Below are 25,225 nucleotides of genomic sequence, written 5' to 3' on the forward strand. Positions count from 1 at the left end.
ACTTGTTAGCAGGATGTAAAATACAAGTAAATAAATACACAAATTGCATATTTTTAACTTTTTGTTCAACTACAATAATTCTCATGTCTGAGCATTTGTCCTTCATGTGATGTAAAACAGTGAATTTCACATTTATTGTTTTTGTAGATAGAAATCTTCTTTTCCTTTCGGCTTTTCCCTTCAGGGGTCGCCACAGCGAATCAATTTCCTCCATCTAGCCCTGTCCTTTGAATCCTCTTCACTCACACCAACTATCTTCATGTCTTCCCTCATTACATCCATAAACCTCCTCTTTGGTCTTCCTCTAGGTCTCCTGCCTGGCAGTTCAAAACTCAGCATCCTTCTACCAATATATTCACTATCTCTCCTCTGGACATGTCCAAACCATCTCAGTCTGGCCTCTCTGACTTTATCTCCAGAACCTCTAACATGTGCTGTCCCTCTGATGTACTCATTCCTGATCCTATCCATCCTGGTCACTCCCAGAGAGAACCTCAGCATCTTCATCTCTGCTACCTCCAGCTCTGTCTCCTGTCTTTTCCTCAGTGACACTGTCTCTAGACCAAACAACATCGCTGGTCTCACCACAGTTTTGTACACCTTTCCTTTCATTTTAGCTGATACTCTTCTATCACACATCACACCTGACACTTTCCTCCACCCGTTCCATCCTGCCTGGACACGCTTCTTCACCTCTTTTCCACACTCTCCATTGCTCTGGACTGTCGACCCCAAGTACTTCAAATCCTCCACCTTCTTGATCTCTTCTCCCTGTAACCTCACTCTTCCACTTGGGTCCCTCTCATTCACACACATGTACTCTGTCTTACTGCGGCTAACCTTCATTCCTCGCCTTTCCAGGACAAACCTCCACCTCTCTAGCTTCTCCTCCACCTGTTCCCTGCTCTCACCGCAGATCACAATGTCATCTGCAAACATCATAGTCCATGGAGATTCCTGTCTAACCTGGTCTGTCAGCCTGTCCATCACCATAGCAACAAGAAGGGGCTCAGAGCTGATCCCTGATGCAGTCCCACCTCCACCTTGAACTCCTCTGTCACACCTACACACACCTCACCACTGTCTTACAGTCCTCATACATGTCCTGCACCGCTCTAACATACTTCTCTGCCACTCCAGACTTCCTCATACAATACCACAGTTCCTCTCTGGGCACCCTGTCATCAGCTTTCTCTAGATCTACAAAAACACAATGCAGCTCCCTCTGGCCTTCTCTGTACTTCTCTATCATTTTTGTAGATAGAAATACTTTCCCTTAATAATAAATGTGTTAATTGTATTTAAATTACCTATTTTTGGTTGAAATATAATTTACCAGTGTCCATCAATTTCGTGTTCCACCCCATCACACTTATGTAATTTTATACCACAATTCAGTACACTTCCTATAAATGGCACCACTAACAGGAAGTGACATCATTCAAGAGTTTGATGAAGATAAGTTTTTTTTTTTTAAATGTTATATACTAATTTGATCCCCTAAGGGAAATTAAGAAAGTTAAATCAATGTTGAGTTTTGATTTATCTTTTATAACTTTTTTGGTAGATTTTCCTTTGAAAACCTTCTTCGTTGAGCAGAACATCACCACATCACGCACACACACAAAAAAAGGAAAACAATTTTTAATCACATTAATTAAATTATATTTTTATAAATCACGTTTTTTTCATGCTATGGTGTTAACTTTTAGTACATCCTAAATTTCTGCAATATTGGTTTAGATTTTCTAGAATGATTGTCCTTCATATGGAATTATTATAAAATATTTTAATCTTTTAATCAGTTCATTAAATACAAGCAATAAACTTATAAACACTGACACTATTTAGTTATTAATTATCACTACTACTTATTACTATTCACTTTCACCATTACTATTGGATGGATCGTGTGCTCTGGAGTCACCTTATAGAGTACGTTACTTAGTTCAAAGCGCTTTGAGCATCGCCATGGCGCCGCCAACCGACACTGAAAGCTCTAGAAGCGTCTTGGTGACGTCACGTTCCAACTGCGTCTGAGTCGCGATTCCCGTACGGCGGTACGCACAAACTCGAGGACGCGCTCGCGCTACAACCTCAGGCTCCAGGCGTTCGCACAGGTTGTTTGTGAGCCGCGTTCCTTCTTTTTTTTTGTGTTGCAGGAATTCCGTTACTTTCCACCAGACTGTTCCCCGTCGGTAAAGAAGCCAACACCACGCAGACATGTAAGTGGAGTAACGGGATTCTGTGGTCGCAGCGGGGGGAGGAACATCCACGAAAACATGTTTAGCAAGCTAATGTTGCCGCGTGACAACATGGTTTTTCAAAGGCGGGAGGTTGGCCTTGTGTCTTCTAGCGCTAAGCTAACGGTTTCCTGCTAGGTGCTCAGAATTCAGACTAAATTATACATTATATAATGGCTGCTACTGTAAAAGAGATATATCCACAGCATTAGCTGAAAACACGACCTTTTTATCCCCTGGAAGGGCTCCGGGTCGCCGCATGGCTGGAAAAAAAACGCAGCGGCTAATGTCAGCGCTGTTAGCATGCTAGCTTAGCCTTCATTGAATGACTGGGTCGATGAGGTGAAGTCAACGTCCCGCTGTTGTTGACGCCACACGACACATCCGAGGGTAAAAACAGCCTTATTTTGGGGTTTGTAACCTCATGTCCAAATTTGAAACGTCTAAAGATTTGTATTTTATCGATAACTTTCATGCGGCGCAATTTTAGTAAGGCGATCTTTATTTTATTTTTTAAACATCGTTTTGCTAGTAGCTCTCGTAGTGGAATGAGTGCAAAGCAGGTGGACGATGAAACAGTACAAATATTGTTTTGTTTTAAAATTATATAACAAAAAAAGGTTCTAACATCTCCATAATGTTAGTATTAGAAGTTACGGTGTGTTCTGGCTTCCATTGAGGCCGCACGGGTTCACTGGAGCGTCACTTATTATAAGATAATGGAATATTAATCAATGAAGATGATCGATTAATATTCAGCTCAGTTACAAGGTTAATAAAATCAATAACGTTTATTGTATAGCCTGAAGTGAAACCGAAAGTAATCCCCTCTGAGATGTTCACATTAGTTTTACACCTTATTTCACTTTCAAAGCTCGACGCAGAGGCTCAGGGTAACTGGATGCTGTGTGGCCATCTGATACCTACATGACAGGCTGTTGTGTCTGAAGACACACACCAGCACCTGTCACCTGTTCCATGTTTTATTCTTTCTATGGGAGCCAAAAAACAAACAGGAAAGCATGTTTGAGTTTTTTTTTTTTCATGCTGATCCTGTGTTTAAAGCAGCTTTTGGAGGTCACAAGTGTCTTGAAGCGCTTGAAATGGGAATGTTCAACTAGAGCAGAGCACTGAACTTGTTTTCTGAAACTTTTAACCGATGATATCAGTTAAAGTCCGGTTTCTTCACAGGCTTCCAGCACCTACCAAGTGGTACGACAAGAGGGACGTTGTCTGTATAGAGTTCTTTGTAGCAGACAGCAAAGACGTCGAAGTCCGTTTGGATAAAACAAAGTGTGGTTTCAGGTATGTGTTCTTAGTAATAACATCAAGTTGAATTTACCATTTATTTGTTATTCTCTTGAATAATCTTGCTTCTTTTGCTGTCATCTTTCACAGGCTTTATTCTAATAATTTCTGAGTTTACATTTCTCTCTTTCCTCAGTTGTGTTCGAGCAACCGACAATGTCAAATATGCGAATGAATTAGAACTTTTTGAAGCCATTGATGAAAATGTAAGTTATATTTTACGTCTGAATTATTGCTTCACTTAAATGTACTTTATAACATTTAGTCAGCATTGCAGATTGGACTGTCATTCACCACGCTTTTCTTTGTATTTACACCTTGATGCAGGATTCCTCACATAAACGTACAGATCGTTCGATCTTGTGCAGTTTACGAAAAGCACAGCCAGGGAAGGCATGGCCAAGGCTAACAAAAGACAAGGCTAAGGTAAGTCAGCACCAAGAAGCAGTCATTTAAATACTAACTCTAACAGTATATGCATGTTAAACACTATTGGTTGAATTACAGTACAGTTAGTTGATGCAACATGTTAAAATATCTTATAATTTAATGGCATGGATTTTGTATTTCATAGCCAAACTGGCTTGGGGTCGACTTCAACAACTGGAAAAACTGGGAAGATGACTCAGACGACGAGACAGGCAACTTTGATCAATTTTCAGATGTGAGTGTTACGTGTGATTTGTGTTGTTTAAGTCCCTCAGGATTATTTTCACACCATCGGTCAAGCCATAAATGGATTCAGTTGAAAAATATTCCACACTGCATTTGGCTACTAGTTTAGATTAAAAGAATTATACATTTATTTTTTAAATTATCAGAAAATGGATACGCTGTCGCGATGGGACATGTCTGTCTTTAATGTGATGGTTGATGAGATGTGAATCACAGACATTTATCTTATTAAAGATGTGTGTGAGCTTGTTAATGCCATGGAATTAGGCAGCTGTAGTTTTGATTTGTTGTGCAACTCATTTTGACCTGGTGTAATTTCATCATGAAGACGGGTTGGTGTAACTCATTAACCTGTGACATATCATTCATTCTGTATATAAAAAAAAGTGTTGAACTGGTACTTTAATGGTAAATGAGGTGGTAAAGGTATAGTGAGCCATACTGGAAGATAAAATGTGATTGTTGTCTCCCTACAAGCTCCTTTGCTCGACAAAAAATGCTCCATGAAAATTACACTTTACAAATTGAAAATTAATGTAACCTACTTTTTTGTTCTTCTGTAATTTACTGATTCTGTGTCACGTTGTCATAAACAGCTGTTTGCAAACTCACCATTGATGAATTCCAAAAGTTTCCACCATTTGAAAACTTTTTGGATTTCAGTCATTTGTTTAATGATGTAAGAAATGTAAATAAGGTGGTTCTGATTTAATATTACAGATGATGCCCGACATGGGAGATGATGATGACTTATCTAATCAAGATGGTGCAGAAGATGTAAGGAGTTTTTCTTCTATTTTTTAAATAGGACCTGATTTTTAAACAGATTTTGACCAGCGTCTGTCATCTAACATGTTTCTTTTCTTTTTAGGATGAGTCTGCAGATAGCGATGACGAAAGTAAGTAATTACGTACTTTTAATTACTACTTTTAAAGTCATTTTGTTGTAATGTCAGGTTTAACATTGTTTCTTTCCCACTTTCAGAATTGGAAGATGTGGAATAAGACTGTAAGACTCTGGGAAGAAAATGGAACAGCTTTGGGGAAAGAGGAATTAAAACACATTTATATCTTGAAATCAAAGGCAGTGACAACTGTAACATGAGTCAGTAGCCATATTTAAATCCATCGCCTCCGCTCCAAACTCTTCACGGTCTTGATCTATCCACTCGAGGTTGATGTGCATGGTATTGTACAGACCAGCTATCTCCACTTCCATTTGCTGTACTGCACCTCTTTGGTATCTTGTTTTACTGTTAAATACTTCAAGTAAGCACACATTATTTTGGGAAAAGCCGTCTAGTTGTACTCAACTGAGCAATATGTTTTGTTTTTTTAATTGGCTGTGGTTTATGATGGTTAGGCCCACCCGTTCCCAACGCTGTGGTTTAAGTTAGTCGATCAGTGTAGTTAATTTCAACAAGTGCAGAAAACACTAGAAGAGGAATTTCTTGAGTTTCAGCCTGGGTTCCTTTTCATGCCTTCCATGTGTTGTGAATTAGAAATCCAGGAGGCCGATCTTAGTTTCCGTGGCTTAACCTTCCAACGTTTCCCTTCATAGTCAGTGTCTGTAAAATTGGAATATTCTGAAACCATTTCCGAACTATTTGCATCTTCCCAGTCTTCACCTGATTTGGATTCTTACATGGTCTAGTAACTGTTCTCCCCCCCAGGATGCACCACTCATGAACACTTGTGTTAGAACGCAGGAGCAAGGTACAACGTTTTGCAGCTAATAGAGGCATCCAGCTTTGTTTTGTTTGTTGCGATCCTCCAGGTTTTTTTTTATTTTTTATTGTTTATTCATCTAGAATGATCCTCCCTTTTTCATGAGGGTGTGTCGGAAGGCGAGGTGATAAGTAATGACCAAATTATATTTGCACTGTCAATAAAATGTACCGGGGGGACATAATGTTGAAATTCTTTTATTGTCTACATCTTTCTAATAAACTCTTCAAGAATCAGTTTAAATGCCTTTTCCATTTCTTCAGATCAGATTTGGGTTCAGTTATTCATTCCAACTTGTCGCTTTAATGCAGACATTTTTGGTTGAATGCACGGTATAAAAAGTTGTGGAGCAAGTTGGGCTGGATTGAGGTGTGTTGCGGTTTGTGAAACGAGCTCAGTTTTGAAGTTGTTTTTTCTCACTACACTGGATCGTGTGAGGATTTTTATAGATTAACTCCCAACAGTCTTTCAGAAAAACTGCTCACCCTGGAGAATGAAGTGTAAATTTGATACGGCACATTCTTCGAGTGAGTTTTTCAGACGTAATACAACCCCTCATATATTTCAAACGTGAATAGTTTAAGCTTTCTAATTAAATTGTGATAATGAATGGTACATCAGTAATTTGTTTCCTCCATATTATGCAAACTATAAATACATTACAGCAATCAACCCCATAGTATTCAACTAATACTATGTCTCCATCTGAATTTTAATTTCCATTTTTAAGATTAAAGAGTTACAATCAAGTTCAGATCAGATGTTCTCTGATATTTTGAATTTGATGTGGGTTCTGCTTTCTGTGGGTTTCATGGAATCTTGTTGTTGGTTAATTAAAGGTTGATCGTTTTGCCTGAAGCATATTCCAGAAACTACAATCTTGTTTTAACAACCATTACAGTCAAATTAATTTTCAAAAATATTTAATTCAAACCTTTTTTTTTTTTCAATGGAAAGATGATTTTTCAGGTTCTCAAACAACATTTAGTCCTGTATTCAGCTCATCAAAAGAATACTGGAACATTTTTGAGGCTGTTGAGGAAATACGTCATGTTAGATGCCTCTTAAATGAGTTATTACATCCTGCTTCAAAGCGGTGATGTAATTGTCAGTACTCGTGCGTCCGTCCGTTCATTCGTCCACCAAATATCTTCACAACCGTTGCAGATAGAAAGATGAAACAAAAAGCACATTACTCAGGCAGCAAAGGGGATGAAAATGAGATGACAACACTGACCTTGAGAAAACTAGGTCAAAGTCAAATTTTAACTTTCGTACACTCAGGAACTGGATTAGAAAGACGAGGGAGAAGGCCAGTGTAAGACTAGAGCGAAGATAGTGCTTTGATTAAAGCTAGTGCTTTGATCTATGAAAGTAGGTCAGAACACTAGCTTTGATCTTTGACCTATACAAGTAGGTCAGGGTAAAATTTTGATTTCAGGGTTGTCGCGGGATGTTGGAGTCTTGACTGTTGGTTCTTGTTTATAATAGTACTGTATTTCTTATTGAGTCAGGTTTGCGTAATGACGTCAGAGGGCGGCGCTAGGACCCGGACGCCCGCAGTCTGCTCAGCCCGGATCATTTACATACTTTCCTGTTAGGTCTTATTTCTTCACCGTCGTTTCCGAGAAGTTGTTTGTAATGTGCAAACGTTTAATCCTGTGTTCACATTAAAATAAAAGCATTGATCAGAAATACAACGGAGACACCGGCGTGGAGCGTCACAAGGTAATTTATCGCAGCCGTTTGCTTTTTATTATACTTGTTTTCATAAAGCTAAATGATTTAGTCAAAACATTTAATTCAATTGGGTGAAAGCACACATTTAGTTTCGTTTCTGTTTGATTACGGAACAAACTTTTACACTTCTAATAAACAGGAAATCAGTTTTGTCTTAAAAAATCATTGATATTTGAACACCTGTCATTCGTAATGACTTTAAGTGAGGTTCTGGTGAGAATACAGTAACTACAGATTATTAATCTCTATTGGAGGTGTCGTGGCTATTATTTTGAAAGTTTGATCAATGATGTGGAGGCCGGATGTGTTCGTGCTAATCGATGGCCCATTGACACCGCTACGTTCGTTCTGTTCTGAGATCATGGCTGCACTGGACCACACCAGCCATGTTTGCTAATTTAAAACCCAAAGGTTAGGGAATAGTTGTTTATTATTTACCGCCGTGCCATCTACACCCGCTCATCCGTTCAGACCGGAGGGTTCGAGGCACCTGCGCCCTCGAAATCCAAGGAATAAAAGGTTTGGAAGCCGTGAGGATTTGGCAGAGAAACTTTTGATGGTGCTACTGAGGGGAGAGGATGCTCTGCAAAAATTGTGTGCGATCGTGCCCGGTAAACAATAACTTAATGCGGCGTGCTAGCTGACGTTAGCCGTGAACAAAAGGGATCACGCCTCCGCCTCGTAACGAGCCAGTCTGAGTGAGTTCACCTTATTCATTCCCAATAAAGCATTATTTTCCTCCGGGGGCGACCTCCACTGCTGATGGCCACCCGGAATCCACGCCAGCATGGGGGGGGAGGAGAGATATACTTGCTACCTGGCTGTTAGCTAGCTTAACAACTACACTTACTGCTTTGAGGATGCTATAAATTAGCTTTAAGCTAGCATGTGATAGCTAGTTTCTATTGTGATGATTTAGCTAAATAACCTTGGGAGCAGAATGGGGGGGGGGGGGTAATTTATGAAATTATCAACAGTTTTTAATCAAGTCTGAATTCTCGTGGTGATTCGAACCCATGACGAACGTTCATCCCGTTAGCATGACTGGCTAGCATCGCCTTAAAGTGAAATGTTGGGTTAAAGCAGCTAGCGGGTGCAGCTAGCTAGCTAAGCTAGCTGTGACTCCGGCCTGGTGGGACGCGAACATCGAGGCGCATTGATGGTTTATAACGAGGGAATAGAACCGACAACCACAGGGTGAGTGTCGGGACACCTCCTCCGGCCTCTCAGGGGCTGGAATCTATTCCGGCTCATTCCACTATTTATTGGGGGCCGGAGGCCGAGCCCGTCTGGGCCGGACCGTCTCTCTGGGCTCGACCGGATGCAGGAGGATGTTGATCGGGTTAGCAGCGCCTCATCAACGCGGTGATGATGGGGATCGAAACCCGTCGTTACAACCAGATTATCCGCTAATCTGCGGACATTTTGACGGCTTGTTGTCGCGATAAATTTTGTCGTGTCAGATTAAAATAAATAAATAAGTCCCCGTTACGTAACGTGAGCGTCTTGAGAATGAATTAAAAGTCGTTTATCGGTCACGTGATGACGCACTGACGCGTCCTAATCCTGCAGATACCAAATAAAGATCTAATAGGAAATTAATGGTTTTTAATGTTAAAGTTCGGATTGTAGATTTTTTTTAAAAAATCTTTGCATTCTTTTTCTTTTCCAGATGGAGTCAAATAATCATTTCAATTATGGCACCCACTCCTCAGCCAACTCAGGACTGAAACGCTCCTCAGGGGATTCTCTTTACACTAACGGGTCCTCCATGAGTTTCACTCAGCAGGGGAAGAGTGAGTATTGAGTGTTAAATTCTATTTTGAAAGTTCAAACAAAGTTCAAAGCAAACTTTCCGTCTTGTGTCAAACAGACATGAACGGCGAACTGAATGTGAATGGCGTCACTACTGTACTCGGGGCCGGCGTGCCCGGTTCCCACCCGTCCACGGCTCCGTACCAACACATGAGCAACCACCACCAGAGCAGCATGGGTTACGACTACCTTTGGGGGACACACCCTCAGTACGGCCCCAGCATGGGGGGTTCCCCCGGACACGGAATCCACCAGAAGCAGTCGACACCTGGGATGGTCCAGCCGCAGTCGCAGCATCACTTCCAGAGTCACGGACAGTACCAGCTGAACGGGGGAATGGAGGGCTCCCGCCAGCCCCCCGTCACCGGACCGCCCAACATGCCCCAGTACTGGAACAGGAGTAACCCCGGGACGCAGCAGTTAAGTTATAATTCCCACGGTATGTACGGGACGTACCAGAGTCAGGCACATCCTGGAATCCCATCATCACAGCATCACCAGCAACAGTCCCTACAGCCCCCCCCTCACCAAACATCACAGCAGCATCTCCAGCCCCACCGTCACCCCTCCCACCATCACCAGCAGCACCAGCAGCCCCAGCATTACGGCATGATGCCCAACGGGATGCCCTACTTCCAGCAGCCGCAGCAGCCACCCCAGCATTCCCCGAGCCAGAGCCAGGCCCAGATGATACCCCCGGCGTCCCAGAGCTTCACCCCTCCCCGTGGCAGCCCCATGCACCACGGCTTGGACAGGGGGGGCACCGGCAGCCCGCTCCCCATGGGGATGCCCTCAGGAACCATGATGTCGCTGTCGGCCGTGCAGGATAGCGGATCGCCCAAGCCTCACGGGAGGGAGCGGAGCCCCCACGCCAGCAGCGCCGGGATGCCCTCGGTCATGCAAGGTAACCGCTTTAGTTCCTCAGTCGTGTAACCGGAACATGTTCATTTATTTGATAATAATTCTGGTAATTCTATGTGGAATTTCTTAGTTCTACATTTTGTCTGTATTCCTACCATCAGCCTGAGTTTTATTTCCTCCCCATATTTCCTCCTTAAATTCCATCAGACTAACATTATAGTCATGTGGTCATCTTCCTCTTTTTATCGTATTTATCCTACAGACCACAGCAACTGGTCAAACGAAATGATTTTATTACACCGGTATATGAAATCAAATCAAGTTTTTGGGGTTTTTTTGGCCTTAAATCATCTTAAATATTCAGATTTCTATGTTTGTATTTTCTAAATGCAGAACATTGAACTAAAACATTTTTGCAAAATTAATTTCTAATTAAGTGAATCTCATGTTTGAGGCAGGAACGTCTGTTAAGCACTTTGTGTCATACGGGGGGTGTAACAGTGTCATATCGTCAATTAACAAAACACGAGCTATCAAACAGTCAGTTTTGCATTACAGTATTTATATTTGAAAAAGTTTTATGGCACTAAAACAAGTGATGCTACAAGATGAAACTGACAGAATATTTTAAAAAATGTGTTTAATTAGAAACAAACCCAGTTTTTGCTTCTCCCCTTTAACTCCCCTCAACTTGATGAAAAGCACCAAATTAAAACAACAACAACAACAACAACAACAACCCGGTAACTGACGGCTTAATGAACTTTTATTAATAAAAAGCAAACCAATAAGTAAATGTTAACATTAAAAAAAAAAAGTCGATTGTCATTGAAAAGCATTAAAATATATAATTTTTTAATGCTTTAATGCTCTTTTAGTTACGACACTACCTATGATGTTACTATGACGACCATCCAAAAGCCGAGGGGGCATTTGTTTGATTGATTTGTTGGTTGTGATGGGAGGTGTGTGTCTGCTGAATGTCCTTTTATTATAATACAGCATAAAACAACATCTAAGAGAATATTCAGACTGATTATTGGTTATTTATTGATTATCTTCATCACATTTTCTGTAAATTCGGAGCTTATTCTTCCTTCTTCTTTTCCTCCCCCTCCTTCAGGGCATCCGAGGGAATCCGTCAAGGAGGTGGACTCGAGCTACAACGGCATGGAGAGAGCGTCTGTCGCTCAGCGGCCCCCCACCAGTGACGGTTACCCCCCCAAACCTGCGCTACCCGCCGGTGACTACCGTCAGCGTCTGGAGCAGCCGGCGGCGCCACGCCCCGACATCAGAGAGTCGGGCGTGACCGCCCCCCTCCCCCTCCCGTCGGGCTCGTCTCCCAGAGACGTGGCCGCGTCTCGGACCAAGGACTCGCCCCCTCCCCGCGTCTCCGAGTCGCCCTCGTCGGCCCCCAGGCCCCCGATGGTGTCGACCCCTGATGTAGAATCTACTCCGCCACGGATGTCACCTTCAATGTCTCCGGCCCCCTCCCCGGCTGCTCCGCCCAGACTGTCCTCCTCTCCTCTAATGATCCAAGGCCTCCGGCCAGAGTTGCCCCCCCCTGCTGGGTCCAAGCATCTGTCAGCGGGGGCTCCTTCCTCCTCGCTCCTCGTGTCGTCACCCAAGTTGTCCCCCCTCCATCCTTCTGATAGCGTCTCCAGACACGTGACGGTTTCCTCAGCCCCCGCCATTCCTTCCCTGGAGTCTTTGACTCATCAGATCGAGTCTTCGTTGCCTCTTCCTGTTCCTGGCCCCCCTGCCCTGGTGCCCCTGTCCTCCTACCCCCCGTCTGCCCCCATGTCGTCCCTTCAACAGCTGGTTCACGGGTCCAGGTCGCCTCTGCTGGCGTCTATATCTCGGCACGAAAAGCCCAGAGCCGCCAACACGACGCCTGCAGCCTCATTGGCGGCAAAGCCCCCAGCTGTGGGCGTGTCCCCACCTGTGGGCGTGTCCCCACCCGTCGTGTCGATGTCAGCGTCGCCGGTTCCGCACGGGTTGCGTTTGTCTCAACCTGCGGTTAGCGGCACGCCTCGTGATCCGGCGCCCACGTACACTCCTCTACCTGCAGATTCCAGTCTTTCCACTTACCCTGCAGAGTCGTTACCCCCCAGGATGGTGATCTCACCCCCCCTAGCAGCCCACGAAAGCCCTACAGCCCGACCTCTAGCGACCCTACCTCTTCTAACCACTCAAGCCTCCAGGACTGCGCCTGTGTCCGACCCGCCTGCCTTGGTATCCGTGCCTCCCGCCATGGGTTCGTCCTCTGGAGCGATGCGCCGTTCGGACCCCCCCAGCACCACTCCTGTTAACTCCCTGAAGCCGTCGTCTCCCAAACCGGAGCCCTACGTTTATGGCGAGAGCAGAAACGCCTCGGCGACGAAAATATATGAAAACGCAGACGAGCGGCTCGACTCGGAAACGAGGACGTCGCCGCTGGAGGAAGCGCCGGAAATCTGCTCTGAAGAACCTCCGACCGATCTTCCTGGGAAACCGTCGCCGACCGCGGTTGCTCTCGATCAGACGCCCGACGATAGACAGATGGATTGTGAGCAGCGTGACGTGGAAAGTAGCGGCGATTGTGAGTCGGAGGAATCCCTCCTGGAGCCGACGCCAGTCAGGAGGTCTCCGCCTCTCCGCAGCACGACAGGAGAACGTCTGACAGATGAGGAAAGTTCAGACGCGGCTCCGCAGTTTGATGGCGGTTCGTTGGACAGCCCCTCTCGGTTGGACGTCAGCTCCATCCTGGAGAAGTCGTCCCTGGTGGATTACGAGAGCTCCTGTTTGGACGACTCGACGCGCCACGAGAGCAGCTTTCACCTGACGAAGGACGCGTCTGAGCCGGACAGCGACTCGGAGGACGACCCGACTGCGTTTGACACCGCCGGACACGACCGCTCCAGAGATGACTCCGCAGAGGAAGGTGAAGCATCTGAGGCTCCAGAGACGGCGGACGGGAGTCAGGCGGAGGGGGGGTCTGTGCTGGAGTCGTCTCTCGCCGGCGCCTCTCAGACGGACGAGCCTTCGGTCGAGTCGCAAGCGTCCCACCTGCAGTCGTTTGTGCCGTCTGAGTCCGCTCATGAAGGTAAGAGCGTGAAGCTGAGGATGATGGGAACGGACCCCAGAGGCGAAAAGCTGATTTAATGTCTTATATTTAATATCACTGTAGCCGAGGGAGGGGGCGTGCCCAGAGAACTCGATCCGCCGGACTCACCTGGGATCACTGAGACCACCGTTCACGAGGCTGTGACTCCCCCCAGCTTCAAGGTGAGGGACGAGAACTTCATTGCCTTCAGCACCCCAGCAGAGGGCCCTGCTGTACACCCCCTCCAGCCCGTCGCCGACCCCATCACACCCGGCGCTGAGGGGCGCCAGAAAACCCCAGGGAAGCCACGGAAACCTCGAGCTCCGGCTGCAGTGTGGACGAAGAGTCCAGGTATTCAACAGCCTGATGTGAACATGCGTTGGTCGATGGTGGCTTTCTTTTAAACTCCTTTGTCCGTGTTTGAAGCGTCTGAGGAGGTCCAGCGGAAGCCCCGGGTCCGGGCCCCTAAAGCGGAGAAGACTGATGTGGAGCGAGGCAGTAAGGAACCCGCCCCCAAGGGCAGGAAGAGAAAGAAACCCGGGAAGGCGGACGGAAACGAAGCGTCAAGCGTGTGCAGAGAGGGGGCGTCGCCCAAGGGGGAGGTCGATCCCATCACCGCCACCATCAACGCGGTTCTGGCCAACGCTTCGGCGCTCGACGCGTCGGCGATCAAACCCAAGAAGGCCCGGAGGACGAAGAAACACCAGGAAGGGAACACACCCAAGCGTGACGCCGACAGGTCGGCCGAACGCGATGACAACGATGACGACAGCTCCACCGCAGGTGATGACTGGTGGAGGTCACGTGACCCGGGCTCACCGCGCACGGCGACGGGTTGAGGCGCGACTCCGCGGGTTAACGCGCTTCCTTTGTTTCCTGCAGGTGAATCGAACAAAAGGAGAGTCGCCACCGAGGAGCAGGTTCAGTTCCCGCTGCAGCATGGGTAACGGCCCCCCAGGGAGCTCCATCCATTACATTAACACGCAAAAACTGACCACAGTGACCCCCCGTTACCCGCGGTTAATGCGTTCTAGGAACGACCCGCAAAAAAACAAATTCCGCGATAGAGCACCAAACTATCTTATTATTTAGGGTAATTTAAACGTTTCTGACCCCCCCCCAATACTAATATTAAACCACCTTCCATCTGTGTTACCTTTAAAACACTCTGATAGGCTGTTTAAAGCACTTTTAAGTGTTTGAAGTGCGCTCTCCGAACGTAGCGCACTTCCTGATGCCGTCAGCCAATAGAATGCGCGTACAGTGTCATGTGGCTACCAACTAAAAATCCACGATGAGGTGAAGCCGTGCATCTTGAAGCGCGAATACGCGAGGGATTAATGTATATGAGTACACTTTATCTCGTACTTAGTCAAAGAAAATCCTCAAACTGTTGCATCAGATCATTTTCAGGTCGAATATTTTCATTCTCAATATTAAAAGACACCAGAATGTGGAGATAAATCAAGTTGTAGAAATTTCTTAATTATTTACTGTATATTGAACATTTTCTATGTTAAGATTGTGGGGGAAGAAGTTGAAAAAAGACTGAATTTATGAATCAGAGAACTGTTCTGGGCGGAACGCGGGTCAGGCGGTAAAATAATGGACTGTCTTTGCTGCAGCTGGAGGAGGGAGATCCGCGTGAAGAAAATGGAGAACCGCATGAAGGGTGAAACCTGGTATTACACACCTTGTGGCAGGAGGATGAAGCAGTTCCCAGAAATAATCAAGGTACAATTTCCCGGTTATAAAACACAAATCATAACCGACTCTTCAGGCAGACGCCGGACGACAAACGATTTTCCGGCCACGTCTAATCACCGCTGATGATTGTGTGTCTCTGATTGCTTCACCAGTACTTGAAGAAGCATTCAGACAGTGTTGTCAGCAGGGAGCACTTCAGCTTCAGCCCACGGATGCCCGTTGGAGATTTTTATGAAGAAAGAGAAAGTCCTGAGGTCTGTGTTGATTTAACCCTTACAGCCCTGACCTGTTTTGGCTGGTTTTTTTGGTACTTTTGATATTTGTCTATATAAACCACACTAAAAATGATTTAACATACCCATACTTGGTAAGTTTATCTCCAGCACAACTCCAGCTATATGAAGAGATAGATTTTATTTCCCCTATAATTTATTATATTGACATATTGGGGCAAAACAGACACACAGTCAAATTTGGAAATGGAAAAAATTGTATTTTATTGCACGTAAAAACCAAAAACATGCTCATGGAATTGATTTTGAGCTCCAAAAAGTTTGTCATGGGCTTCTAACATAGTTATATACAGTTTGTGTCACTTGTGCCGCTCTTCAAAGGAGTTTTTCGAAATAAGACTGTGCGCATAAAAATGCGTGAATCATGAGACACGTTTGAATCACGTGAATACATGCGTCACCGCTTGTATGATGGCGACTTCTTGGACAGAAACACGGCGTCTGCCGTCTGACGATAAGGACACGTTTGAGCCGCTTGTCATAGATCAAATGTAAACCTTTCACTTCTCCGGTTTTCCGGGTTCGATCGGCTCCAAATGAAAACCAGAAGACAGTTTCACATCTATGCTGTCACGTAAACACGCACACAGCAATCCATATTTGTTAGGAATGGTTTCAAAACATCATGTGATCTGATCACGCGGGTTGAAAGGGTTAAAGGACTTCAAAGCTAAATGGCTCAGATGAATTTGCGTGTTTTTTACAAACGTGTTTTGCTCGTGAAAACCTCTTTCTTGTCTGATGCTCTGCAGGGCGTGAAGTGGGTGCTCCTGGCCAACGAGGAGATTCCCTCCACCATCATGGCCATCACCGGCCGGCGAGGTCGTCCCCCCAATCCTGACAAGGAGAAGCCTCGCCGGGTCCGCGCCCTGAAGGGAGGGCCGACCCGTCGCCCCGGGAGACCACCCAAACCCAAGATGATAGACCTGCTCAGCAAAGTGGACGCCAAGCTGCTGAAGCGTCTGGAGGCCAAGGGTGAGTAAATGTAGGGTGCAGGGGCCGGTCTAACACCTGGAGGAGGTGTTGAAGCGAGTTTAGTGTTGATTCTTTTGTGTTGTGTTTTTACAGAAGCTCTGACGGAGGAGGAAAAGGAGAAACTGGCAAAAATTAAAAAGAAAATGAAGAGAAAGGTTTGCATTTCAGACACTACGCTCGTGCATACTCGTGCTACTCCCGGTATCGGCGCCGCGATGCCTTTTCCTGTGCGACCCGAGCTTTGATTGTCCGGATGCTGACGTTGTTGCTGCCGTTTGTTATTCAGGCGAGACTGAAGAGAAGGGAGGATGCCAAGGTTAAGAAGATGAAAGCAGAGAAAAAGAAAGCAAAGGTGCGGCCAAACACGAACAGATTCGTCAGCATGCCCCCCCCCACACCAGCGCCCGTTTGCCCTCACCTCCACCTCTGTTCTTATTTCTTACTTCAGCTTGAGCAGGAGCCCAAAGGTCAAGAGGTGAAGGTGGAATCGGCCGACCCGCCGGCCACACGGCCGACGTCAGGAGCCGTCGTGGAGACCAGGAAGCCCGGCCGCAGGAGGTCGGTGAAGGTCGAGGCCGCTCCGCCGGTCCAGCAGACCGACGAGGAGAGGATCGCGCAGGGGAAGAGGGTGCTGGGCGCCCGGAGCAAAGCCAAGGCCCTGGCCAAAGCTCAGGCCGAGGCCGAGGCGGCGGCTCGGGCTGCTCTGGCGGCCAAGAGGGCGGCGGAACGACGAGCGCAGGCCCAGAGGCGTCTGGAGGAGCGGAAGAGACAGCAGCTGATAGCAGAGGAGCTGAAGAAGCCCACAGAGGACATGTGTCTCACCGACCACAAGGTGGGTGTTCCTATCCACCCCCAACGGGGTAAAAAGAAGGCGTTTAAAGGTGGTAACGGCGTTGAACTGGTGTCCCTCAGCCCCTACCGGAGTTGTCCCACATCCCCGGCGTGGTTCTGTCCGGTACGGCGTTCGCACACTGCCTGGCTGTGGTGGAGTTCCTGCACGGCTACGGGAAAGTGATCGGCCTGGACGTTCCTAAGGACATCCCCAGCCTGGCCACCCTGCAGGAAGGCCTGCTGGGCCTGGGCGACAGCGAAGGCGAGGTCCAGGACCTGCTGATCAGACTGGTGGAGGCTGCGCTCCACGATCCGGGCCTTCCGTCTTACTATCAGGTTGGGGATCCGTTCTTGTTTCGACACAAGCTCCTCAGGATGACTGGAGTGACTTTGTTCTGTTCTTCAACCCCCCCAGTCAGTGAAGATTCTCGGGGACAAGCTGGTGGAGCTGCAGCTGACCCGCGGCACCGTGTCCGAAGTCCTCCGCATCTTTCTGGAGTCTCACGGTTACGACACCGAAGTTTGCAACACGCTGAGGACCAAAACGTTCCACGCCCTGCCTCCCGACGCCAAGGCGGCCATCCTGGGCTTCCTGGTGGAGGAGCTGAACGGCAGCAACGTCGTGACCAGGTGGGAGAGCGCCGTCAGAGGGGAACGCAAACCGCCGTTCTGCCGCTTCTAGTAACACTTATTTTATATTTCAGTGACATCGACAACACTTTAGAGAACATGGCGACGTACAGGAAGAACAAGTGGATTATTGAGGGGAAGTTACGCAAGTAAGAACCCGTTCTTCTCCTCTGGGGTCATACGTGATGGAGCCGTGCCGCCTGGCCCTGACTCTTCTCCTCCGTTCAGACTGAAGGCAGCGCTGGCACGTCGCACCGGACGCTCGGAGGAGGAGCTGTGCTTCGAGGAGAGGAGGCGCAGCGCCAGAGTGGCCGAGGAGGAGAACCTCAGCCTGGAGGAGAGCGGCGTGGCGTCGGAGCGAAGCAGCCGTCGCGCACGCAAGGAGGAACCCAAACTCAGTGACGTAGGTGTCTGCTCCAGCGCCTGAGCTGAAGCGTCGGGCGCTGGGTGACATTATTTACCGCGAACAGCGTTTCATTTTTTCTCAAAAACCGAATGCGCCTCATCGGGCAGAAAATACTGTAAATTGTGTTTCCTGTGACAGAACGAGAGTCCCACCAACGCCAGCATTCCAGAACTTGAAAGGCAGATCGATAAGCTAACCAAGGTGAGCTGCACCGACGCCAAGCTGCTATAGATTTATGCTAATTTATGCTAATTACCCTCCTCCAATCTCTGCAGCGCCAGGCATTTTTTCGTAAGAAGCTGCTACTGTCGTCTCATTCCATGCGGGCCACGCTGCTGGGCCAGGACCGCTACCGGCGGAGATACCTGGTGCTACCTCACCTGGGGGGGGTTCTGGTGGAGGGGCCAGAGGAGCTGCTGAGTGAGTTTCAGCGTGAACTTTGATCCGTTCGCGCGTCAAACCTTCAGCTAAACGATGTCTGTCCGTCTCGCAGCGTCGGGAGACGCCCTCGTCGCCGAGGTTCCCGTCTATTTCCTCAAAAAGGAGCCCAAAGCGGAGGAGGCGCCGACGCCGACCACTCCCCCGCCGACTCTACCTTCCTCTCCCTCCTCCACTACCCCCGCCCACTCCCAGATGTTTCCCCAGGAGGACGACCCCCTCCCCGGCACCGCGTCCCTCATGAGCAGACCGAGGGGACGGGGGCGGCCCCGGAAGATCAAACCGGAAGTGGAGCTCCACCTCCGCACGGCGAAGATCCGCCGCCGCCGCCGCAGCACCGCCAGGTCCGGCAGCGACGAGGGGCCGGGGTCGCCGGGGCGGGGCCTGCAAGACCTCACGCAGGTGGCCTTCCAGAGCTGGCTCAGCCAATCGCAGGAGGGGATGAGCAACGGCGCGTGTTCGTTGGCGGCGGGGGCGGAGGCGGAGGAGAGCGTGAAGGAGATGGCGGAGAAGCAGGGGCAGTGGTTCAACCTGCTGCCCAAGCAGCCGTGTGACCACAACTCGCTGACGGAACACGACCCCCCCTCGCCCGGCTCGCCCCCGCAGCTGCTGCCTCAGATCCCGACCGCTCCCCCCGCCCTCGCGCCACACGTTCAGGTTCGGCAGAGCTTCACTTCGGTATTTTGAATTATTGTGCTACAAGAAATGAAAATAATTCTCCCCCCCCATCTCCAGCCGGACCCGCTCCTGCCCGGCGCCCCCCCTGGCGACCCCACAATCGAACCCCCGCCGCAGGAAACCCCCCCGACTCCTCCTTTAGATGCTGCTGCTCCTGATTCCTCCCCACCAGCGCCCCCCCAGCTGCTTCCAGCTCCTGTCGCTTCCGTCATTCCCATCCTGAGCGCCCCCCCCAGGCCGGGGCGCCGGCGGAGGAGAGGCAGCAGGGGGAGCAGTCCCGCCCGCAGGGGGTCCAGAGGGTCCGCCGCCAAGCGCCGGGGTCGACCCCCCAACTCGGTGTTTCAGGAGCTGGAGCAGCAGTACTTCACCCAGCTGGTGGTCAAACCCATCCCAGCAGGTGAGAAGTAGAGCCACAACCGAAGACCCCCCAGGTAGGAGTCGAGGTTTAGGACACCACCGCTAGCTGGCGGATCGATACGACATCTGTCAGACCGCATCTCGTTCTTTACCGCGTGTTGGCGGATGGATACGACATCAGTGAGACCGGATCTCGTTCTTTACCACGTGTTGGCGGATGGATACGGCATCAGTGAGACCGCATCTCGTTCTCGTTGGTGGAGTGAAGACGTAGCTCTTGTGTTCTCGTGATTTTTTCGTTTATTTTCATTCTTTAATATTGTTTACGTAACTTATATATAATTAATTAAACGCAGGTAAAGTCTGTGTTTCTATTGGTTGATAAAAAATGTTTGTTTTTTCATAATTTAGCGGGTTTGGGACTTTTTTTTACGAGGCTGGAACAGATTAAAATGATTTTGACGCTTCAAAGCTGATGATGGATTTTATTATGAGCTGATTTTTCACTTAGAAATGTCCCAGAAATCTGAACAGAAAGCTTAATTATCGCCATCATTCCTATAGTTTCTGTTCTCTTGATGGGGTCGGGTTTCCTTCCAGCGATGGTTCGTGGTTGGTGGTGGATCAAGGAGCCGGAGGAGCTTTACAACACCCTCCAAGCGCTCCATCCCAGAGGCGTGAGGGAGCGGTCGCTCCACAAGCATCTGGCCAAACACATGGAGAGCTTGGCTGAGATGTGCACCAAACCCATCGAAGGTGAGCGTCCAGTCGGTCCAGGTGGAGCTCAGAGCCCGCCCCCCCCCCCGTTTGGTTTCCGTTCTCCTTCCAGACTTTGGTGGTTTCTCTCCAGACCCCATGTTTGAGTTGAAGGCGGAGGAGAAGGACGTTCTGATGGTGGAGCTGCAGAAGCCCTGGCAGGTGCAGGAGAAGGCCATGGAGACGGACATCAGCGTCCTCAAGTGGGTGGAGGACCTGGAGCAGCGGGTCATCGGCGCCGACCTCCACCTCAAGGTGAGAGGCGTGTAAATCATCTGATGGATCCGGAGGGTGGGGGTCCAGAGCGTCCTAAAGATCCAGCGTTTTGTGTTTGTTGAAGGCGCTTCCCCAGAGCGCGGTGAGCGACGCCGAGGCTCATCCAGAGACGCCGCTGGCAGAATTCCAGGTGAGTGTTTGAGGAAATGGATTTCACGCAGGTTTTCACACACGCTCACGTCGTGTCTTTGCTCCGCCCCCCCAGCCCTACACCATCCCCGACCCGGACTCCACGCGCGACGACCTCCAGTACTACGAGCACGACGCCGACCCCCACGACGACTGGATCGTGCGGACGAAGAGGGAGTGGTCGGGGCTGCCGCGCATCGCCACCCACCCGCTGGACCTGGCCGTGCTGCGATTGGCCAACCTGGAGCGCAACATCGAGCGGCGCTACCTGAAGGAGCCGCTCTGGAACCCCAACGAGGTGATGCGCCTGGCGCCGCTGACCCCTACCCCAGGAGAGGAGCACCCCATGGACGTCATCAGGTGAGGGGGGGGGCAACCCTCATGTGGCTGGAGGTGCAGGTAGTTCTAACCCTAACACCCCCAGGATGGACTTGTGGAGTTCTCCTTCCTGTGTCTGGTTCTGGTCAGTCTGAGGGAACAGTACTTTAGTATTTAGAGCAGTAATGACATTACTGTAGTATTTACAGTAGTAATGACATTACTGTAGTATTTACAGTAGTAATGACATTACTGTAGTATTTACAGTAGTAATGACATTACTGTAGTATTTAGAGGAGTAATGACATTTAATTGACCTCAGATGGAGAGTAGAATTGAAATGTAATTAATAACTTCTTACAAACAATTCATCTAACAAACAGCCTCTAGGAACCAAGTAGGTTGAGGAGTACCTGTTTGTAGGTTGAGGACTACCTGTTTGTAGGTTGAGGACTACCTGTTCTTAGGTTGAGGACTACCCGTTCGTAGGTTGAGGACTACCCCCTGACAGTCTCCATTATCTCCATTCATAAATCATTGGTGTTTGGATCTGATCAATAACCTGATGGACCAATAGGGTCCGGAGTGGAACCAGGTTCAGTGACTCAGGTGGTCTCCTTTGGTTCTGGTCTCTTGTGTTCCAGTCTGGAGAGTGAGATCACGTCTCGGTTGCGGACGTGGAGACAGGCTCTGGATCGCTGCCGCAGCGCCCCCCAGGTCTGTCTGTGTCTGCTGCAGCTGGAGAAGGCCATCGCCTGGGAGAGATCCGTCACCAAAGTGGTGAACATACTCCACGTCCTCAGATCTGCTGCGAACCTCCGGTCCCTCGTCGTCTTGACGACCGCTCTCTCTGGTTTTCTCTCCAGACCTGTCAGGTGTGCAGGAAGGGGGACAACGACGACTGCCTGCTGCTGTGTGACGGCTGCGATCGAGGATGCCACATGTACTGTCTGAGGCCTAAAATTACCCAGGTGCCCGAGGGAGACTGGTTCTGTCCCACCTGCGTGGCCCAGGTCAGACCTCGCCGTCAGCCGGAAACAGGACGTGGTTTAGAATCGCGGTTCCACTTCCTGTGTCCCGCCCCTCAGGATGAAAGCAGTTCGCCGCGCTCGTGCAAGAAGAGGACCAGGGTGAAGAAGAGGAGATACGAGGACGACAGCTCCGACGACGAAGTGACGACGCGACGCAGCGGCGGCGGCGGAGGAGGCGGCGGCGGCGGCATGGCGACGCGGTTCAAGGAGTCCGCGGCGACGTCCTCGTCTCACCGGACCCCCGGAGAAGGAAGCGCCGCCAAACGACGTCGCATAACGACACGCAACCAGCCCGACCTCACCTTCTGCGAGTGAGTCCTGCACCAAGATCTAGACGTTAGTTTCTACGGTTACGTCGAGACGGTTTGTCATCATTTTCGTGTTCTTCTAGGATTATCTTGATGGAGATGGAGGCGCACGCCGACGCCTGGCCCTTCCTGGAACCCGTCAACCCCCGACTGGTGCCGGGGTACCGCCGCATCATCAAGAACCCCATGGACTTCCTCACCATGAGAGAACGGCTGCTACAGGGAGGGTGAGAGCTGCTCAGAAAGAATCCAGAAAGAATCCAAAAGTTCTGGAACCTTTAATCCAGAAGTTCTGGATTAAAGAATCCAGAAATTCTGGATTAAAGAATCCAGAAATTCTGGATTAAAGGATTTAGAACTTCGTTCTTTAATCCAAAATTTCTGGATTAAAGCATCCAGAATTTTGTTCTTTAATCCAGAAATTCTGGATTAAAGCATCCAGAACTTTGTTCTTTGATCCAGAAGTTCTGGATTCTTTAATCCAGAAGTTTGTTCTTTATTCCAAAAATTCTGGATTAAAGCATCCAGTCAGTCAGTCAGTCATCTTCAGATTACAACCGTTATATCCGCCGCAGCGGGTCACGGGGAGCCGGAGCCTATCTTGAGCGGCATAGGGCGTGAGGCGGGGGACACTCCGGGCACGACGCCAGTGCACCGCGGTCAAGCATCCAGAACTTCATTTTTTAATCCAAAAGTTCTGGATTAAAGCATCCAGAACTTTGTTCTTTAATGTAGAAGTTCTGGATTCTTTAATCCAGAAATTCTGGATTAAAGAATACAGTAGTTCTGGATTAAAGAATCCAGAACTACTGGAATCTGTACTCCTGAGGTTCAGGAGAACAGATTCCAGAAATTCATTCTTTCATCCAGAGATTCTGGATTAAAGAATCCAGAACTTCCATTATTTGTTTTCTTCCTTTAGTTAAGAAACCGCCGCCGTAAACTACCGGTTCTTTAACGACTCTGACGGCTCTAATCTGTGCTCTAATCCGTGCTCTAATCCGCCGCTGGTCTGCCGGTCCTCCTCAGCTACTGCAGCTGCGAGGACTTTGCGGCCGACGCCCAGCTGGTGTTCAACAACTGCGAGCTTTTCAACGAGGACACGTCGGAGGTGGGGATGGCCGGACACGCCATGAGGCGCTTCTTCGAGAGCCGCTGGGCGGAGTTCTACTCCAACAAGGACAAATAGGAGCGTCCGTGGGGCTCGCCTGCTGCTGTCGCCCCCCCCCCCACACACACACACACACACACACACACTCTGACTGCTGAGACTGTCTGGAGGCTCCTCCAGCCGTGTGTATTCTGTCATGTATAGGTAATGTATGTATAGAGTTTGGCTCCATTGTCCCCCCCAGGTCCCCTCCCCGACTGACCTGATCTGTTCCAGGCCCACAGATGAGCGGGTTTGACCTCTGACCTCGTACCTGCCCCACTCCACGTCTCCTCAGCACCTCGTGTCCTGTTTGCACCCTCTCTCCCGAGCCCCATGTCGTAGCAAGGCCTCCGGCCACGCCCCCGTGCGGAGGTCGGGATGGGTCACATGATCACCCCCACGCCCCCCCGGCTGCACACTGGACCTTCTTGGCGCCACAACAAATAGCATCACAACCGTTCAGAGCTCGCGCCGTCTCCTCCCTGTTCAGTGGATCTGTAACGTAACGTGGTCTCATGCCGAGAAGTCACTTCTTTCCTCGATATATTTTTATTATATATTCTATATATAAATATATATACAGATTACAATAGCTGGGATTATTTAATAGCAATAGCTTGTAGTCGATGTGTACAAACGACCTTATAGAGATGTCTAGATGATTATGAAAAGGCCAGTTGAGATAAAAGGAATCTGTCATGAGTAGACGTCGTATAACCTCCACTTAAAGTTGTGCACGCACACACACACACACACACACACACACACACACACACACACACACACACACACACACACATCCACTTTTCTGCTGCTGTGTGAAAGACACTGGTTTTCTGAAACTGGAGGATTATTTTGTTCCGTTTCATCCTAGGCGTACATTCTGATAATCTCACTGTCCCCGTTGTGAAGATAAAATGTTAGCTAGTTTCACCCGATCCGGGTCACGACACGGGTCACGAGACACGGGTCACGACACGGGTCACGCCCCGAAGTCGTGAGTAAAACGCTCCGAGACGAGAAGGACCAAACCGCTGAAAACGACGTTCACGTCGTCGTAAATGGCTCCTGATGATGATGATGATGATGATGCTCTGGGCTCCTTCCCGCCTGGTTTACATTCCTTTAATCATTTGGGGGGGGGTTTTGTGTGTGTGTGTTTTTTTTAATCATGTACGAGGGCCAACGTACGGCGCCGCGCGGCATGGCGAGCTCTGAAGGCGACGGGGAAACTCCACCGTTTATTTCAACTTGTTTCTACACTGAACTCAGATCCGTTGATAGGAAAGAAACTTTCACGTTCCTTGTTACGCGTAAAGGGACAGACGTTTTTTCAAGAAAAAACAAAAAAATCAACATAAAACCAAATGTGGTGTTTTAATAATGTACAGTTTTGGTGACTTTAAATTTGTTCCTTTATATTTTTGGGACCAATTCATCATTTTTAAGAGGAGGTATTATGAGACTCTGTTGTATTAAGGTGA

General features: G+C 48.6%; 2 protein-coding genes across 6 annotated transcripts; both read left to right on the forward strand.

Moving 5' to 3' along the window:
* Positions 1-2,077: 2,077 nt before the first annotated feature.
* Positions 2,078-6,191, forward strand: ptges3b (prostaglandin E synthase 3b (cytosolic)). Its single transcript, XM_068332218.1, has 8 exons — positions 2,078-2,225; positions 3,435-3,548; positions 3,688-3,757; positions 3,879-3,977; positions 4,126-4,215; positions 4,947-5,003; positions 5,098-5,125; positions 5,212-6,191. Coding segments are annotated over exons 1-8 (480 nt in total). The 5' UTR covers positions 2,078-2,223; the 3' UTR covers positions 5,232-6,191.
* Positions 6,192-7,572: 1,381 nt separating this feature from the next.
* Positions 7,573-24,710, forward strand: baz2a (bromodomain adjacent to zinc finger domain, 2A). 5 transcript variants are annotated; one of them, XM_068326848.1, is made up of 30 exons: positions 7,573-7,682; positions 9,367-9,490; positions 9,568-10,413; positions 11,494-13,455; positions 13,540-13,806; positions 13,882-14,238; positions 14,338-14,398; positions 15,081-15,189; positions 15,315-15,416; positions 16,208-16,430; positions 16,524-16,585; positions 16,717-16,782; positions 16,879-17,262; positions 17,343-17,597; positions 17,677-17,891; positions 17,966-18,040; positions 18,120-18,294; positions 18,436-18,498; positions 18,573-18,717; positions 18,791-19,392; positions 19,471-19,810; positions 20,371-20,526; positions 20,621-20,781; positions 20,867-20,932; positions 21,008-21,291; positions 21,894-22,029; positions 22,116-22,262; positions 22,338-22,591; positions 22,672-22,815; positions 23,618-24,710. In XM_068326848.1, the coding sequence occupies exons 2-30, from the start codon at positions 9,367-9,369 to the stop codon at positions 23,775-23,777; spliced, it is 7,941 nt and encodes a 2,646-aa protein (XP_068182949.1). In that variant the 5' UTR covers positions 7,573-7,682; the 3' UTR covers positions 23,778-24,710. The 5 variants fall into 5 exon arrangements, with proteins under 5 accessions (XP_068182949.1, XP_068182961.1, XP_068182929.1 ...); XM_068326828.1 differs by lacking the exon at positions 7,573-7,682 and adding an exon at positions 8,036-8,213; XM_068326838.1 differs by lacking the exon at positions 7,573-7,682 and adding an exon at positions 8,251-8,392.
* The last annotated feature ends 515 nt before the right edge of the window (positions 24,711-25,225 follow it).

Source organism: Antennarius striatus, chromosome 2 (assembly GCF_040054535.1).
Source record: "Antennarius striatus isolate MH-2024 chromosome 2, ASM4005453v1, whole genome shotgun sequence".
NCBI lineage: Eukaryota > Metazoa > Chordata > Actinopteri > Lophiiformes > Antennariidae > Antennarius > Antennarius striatus.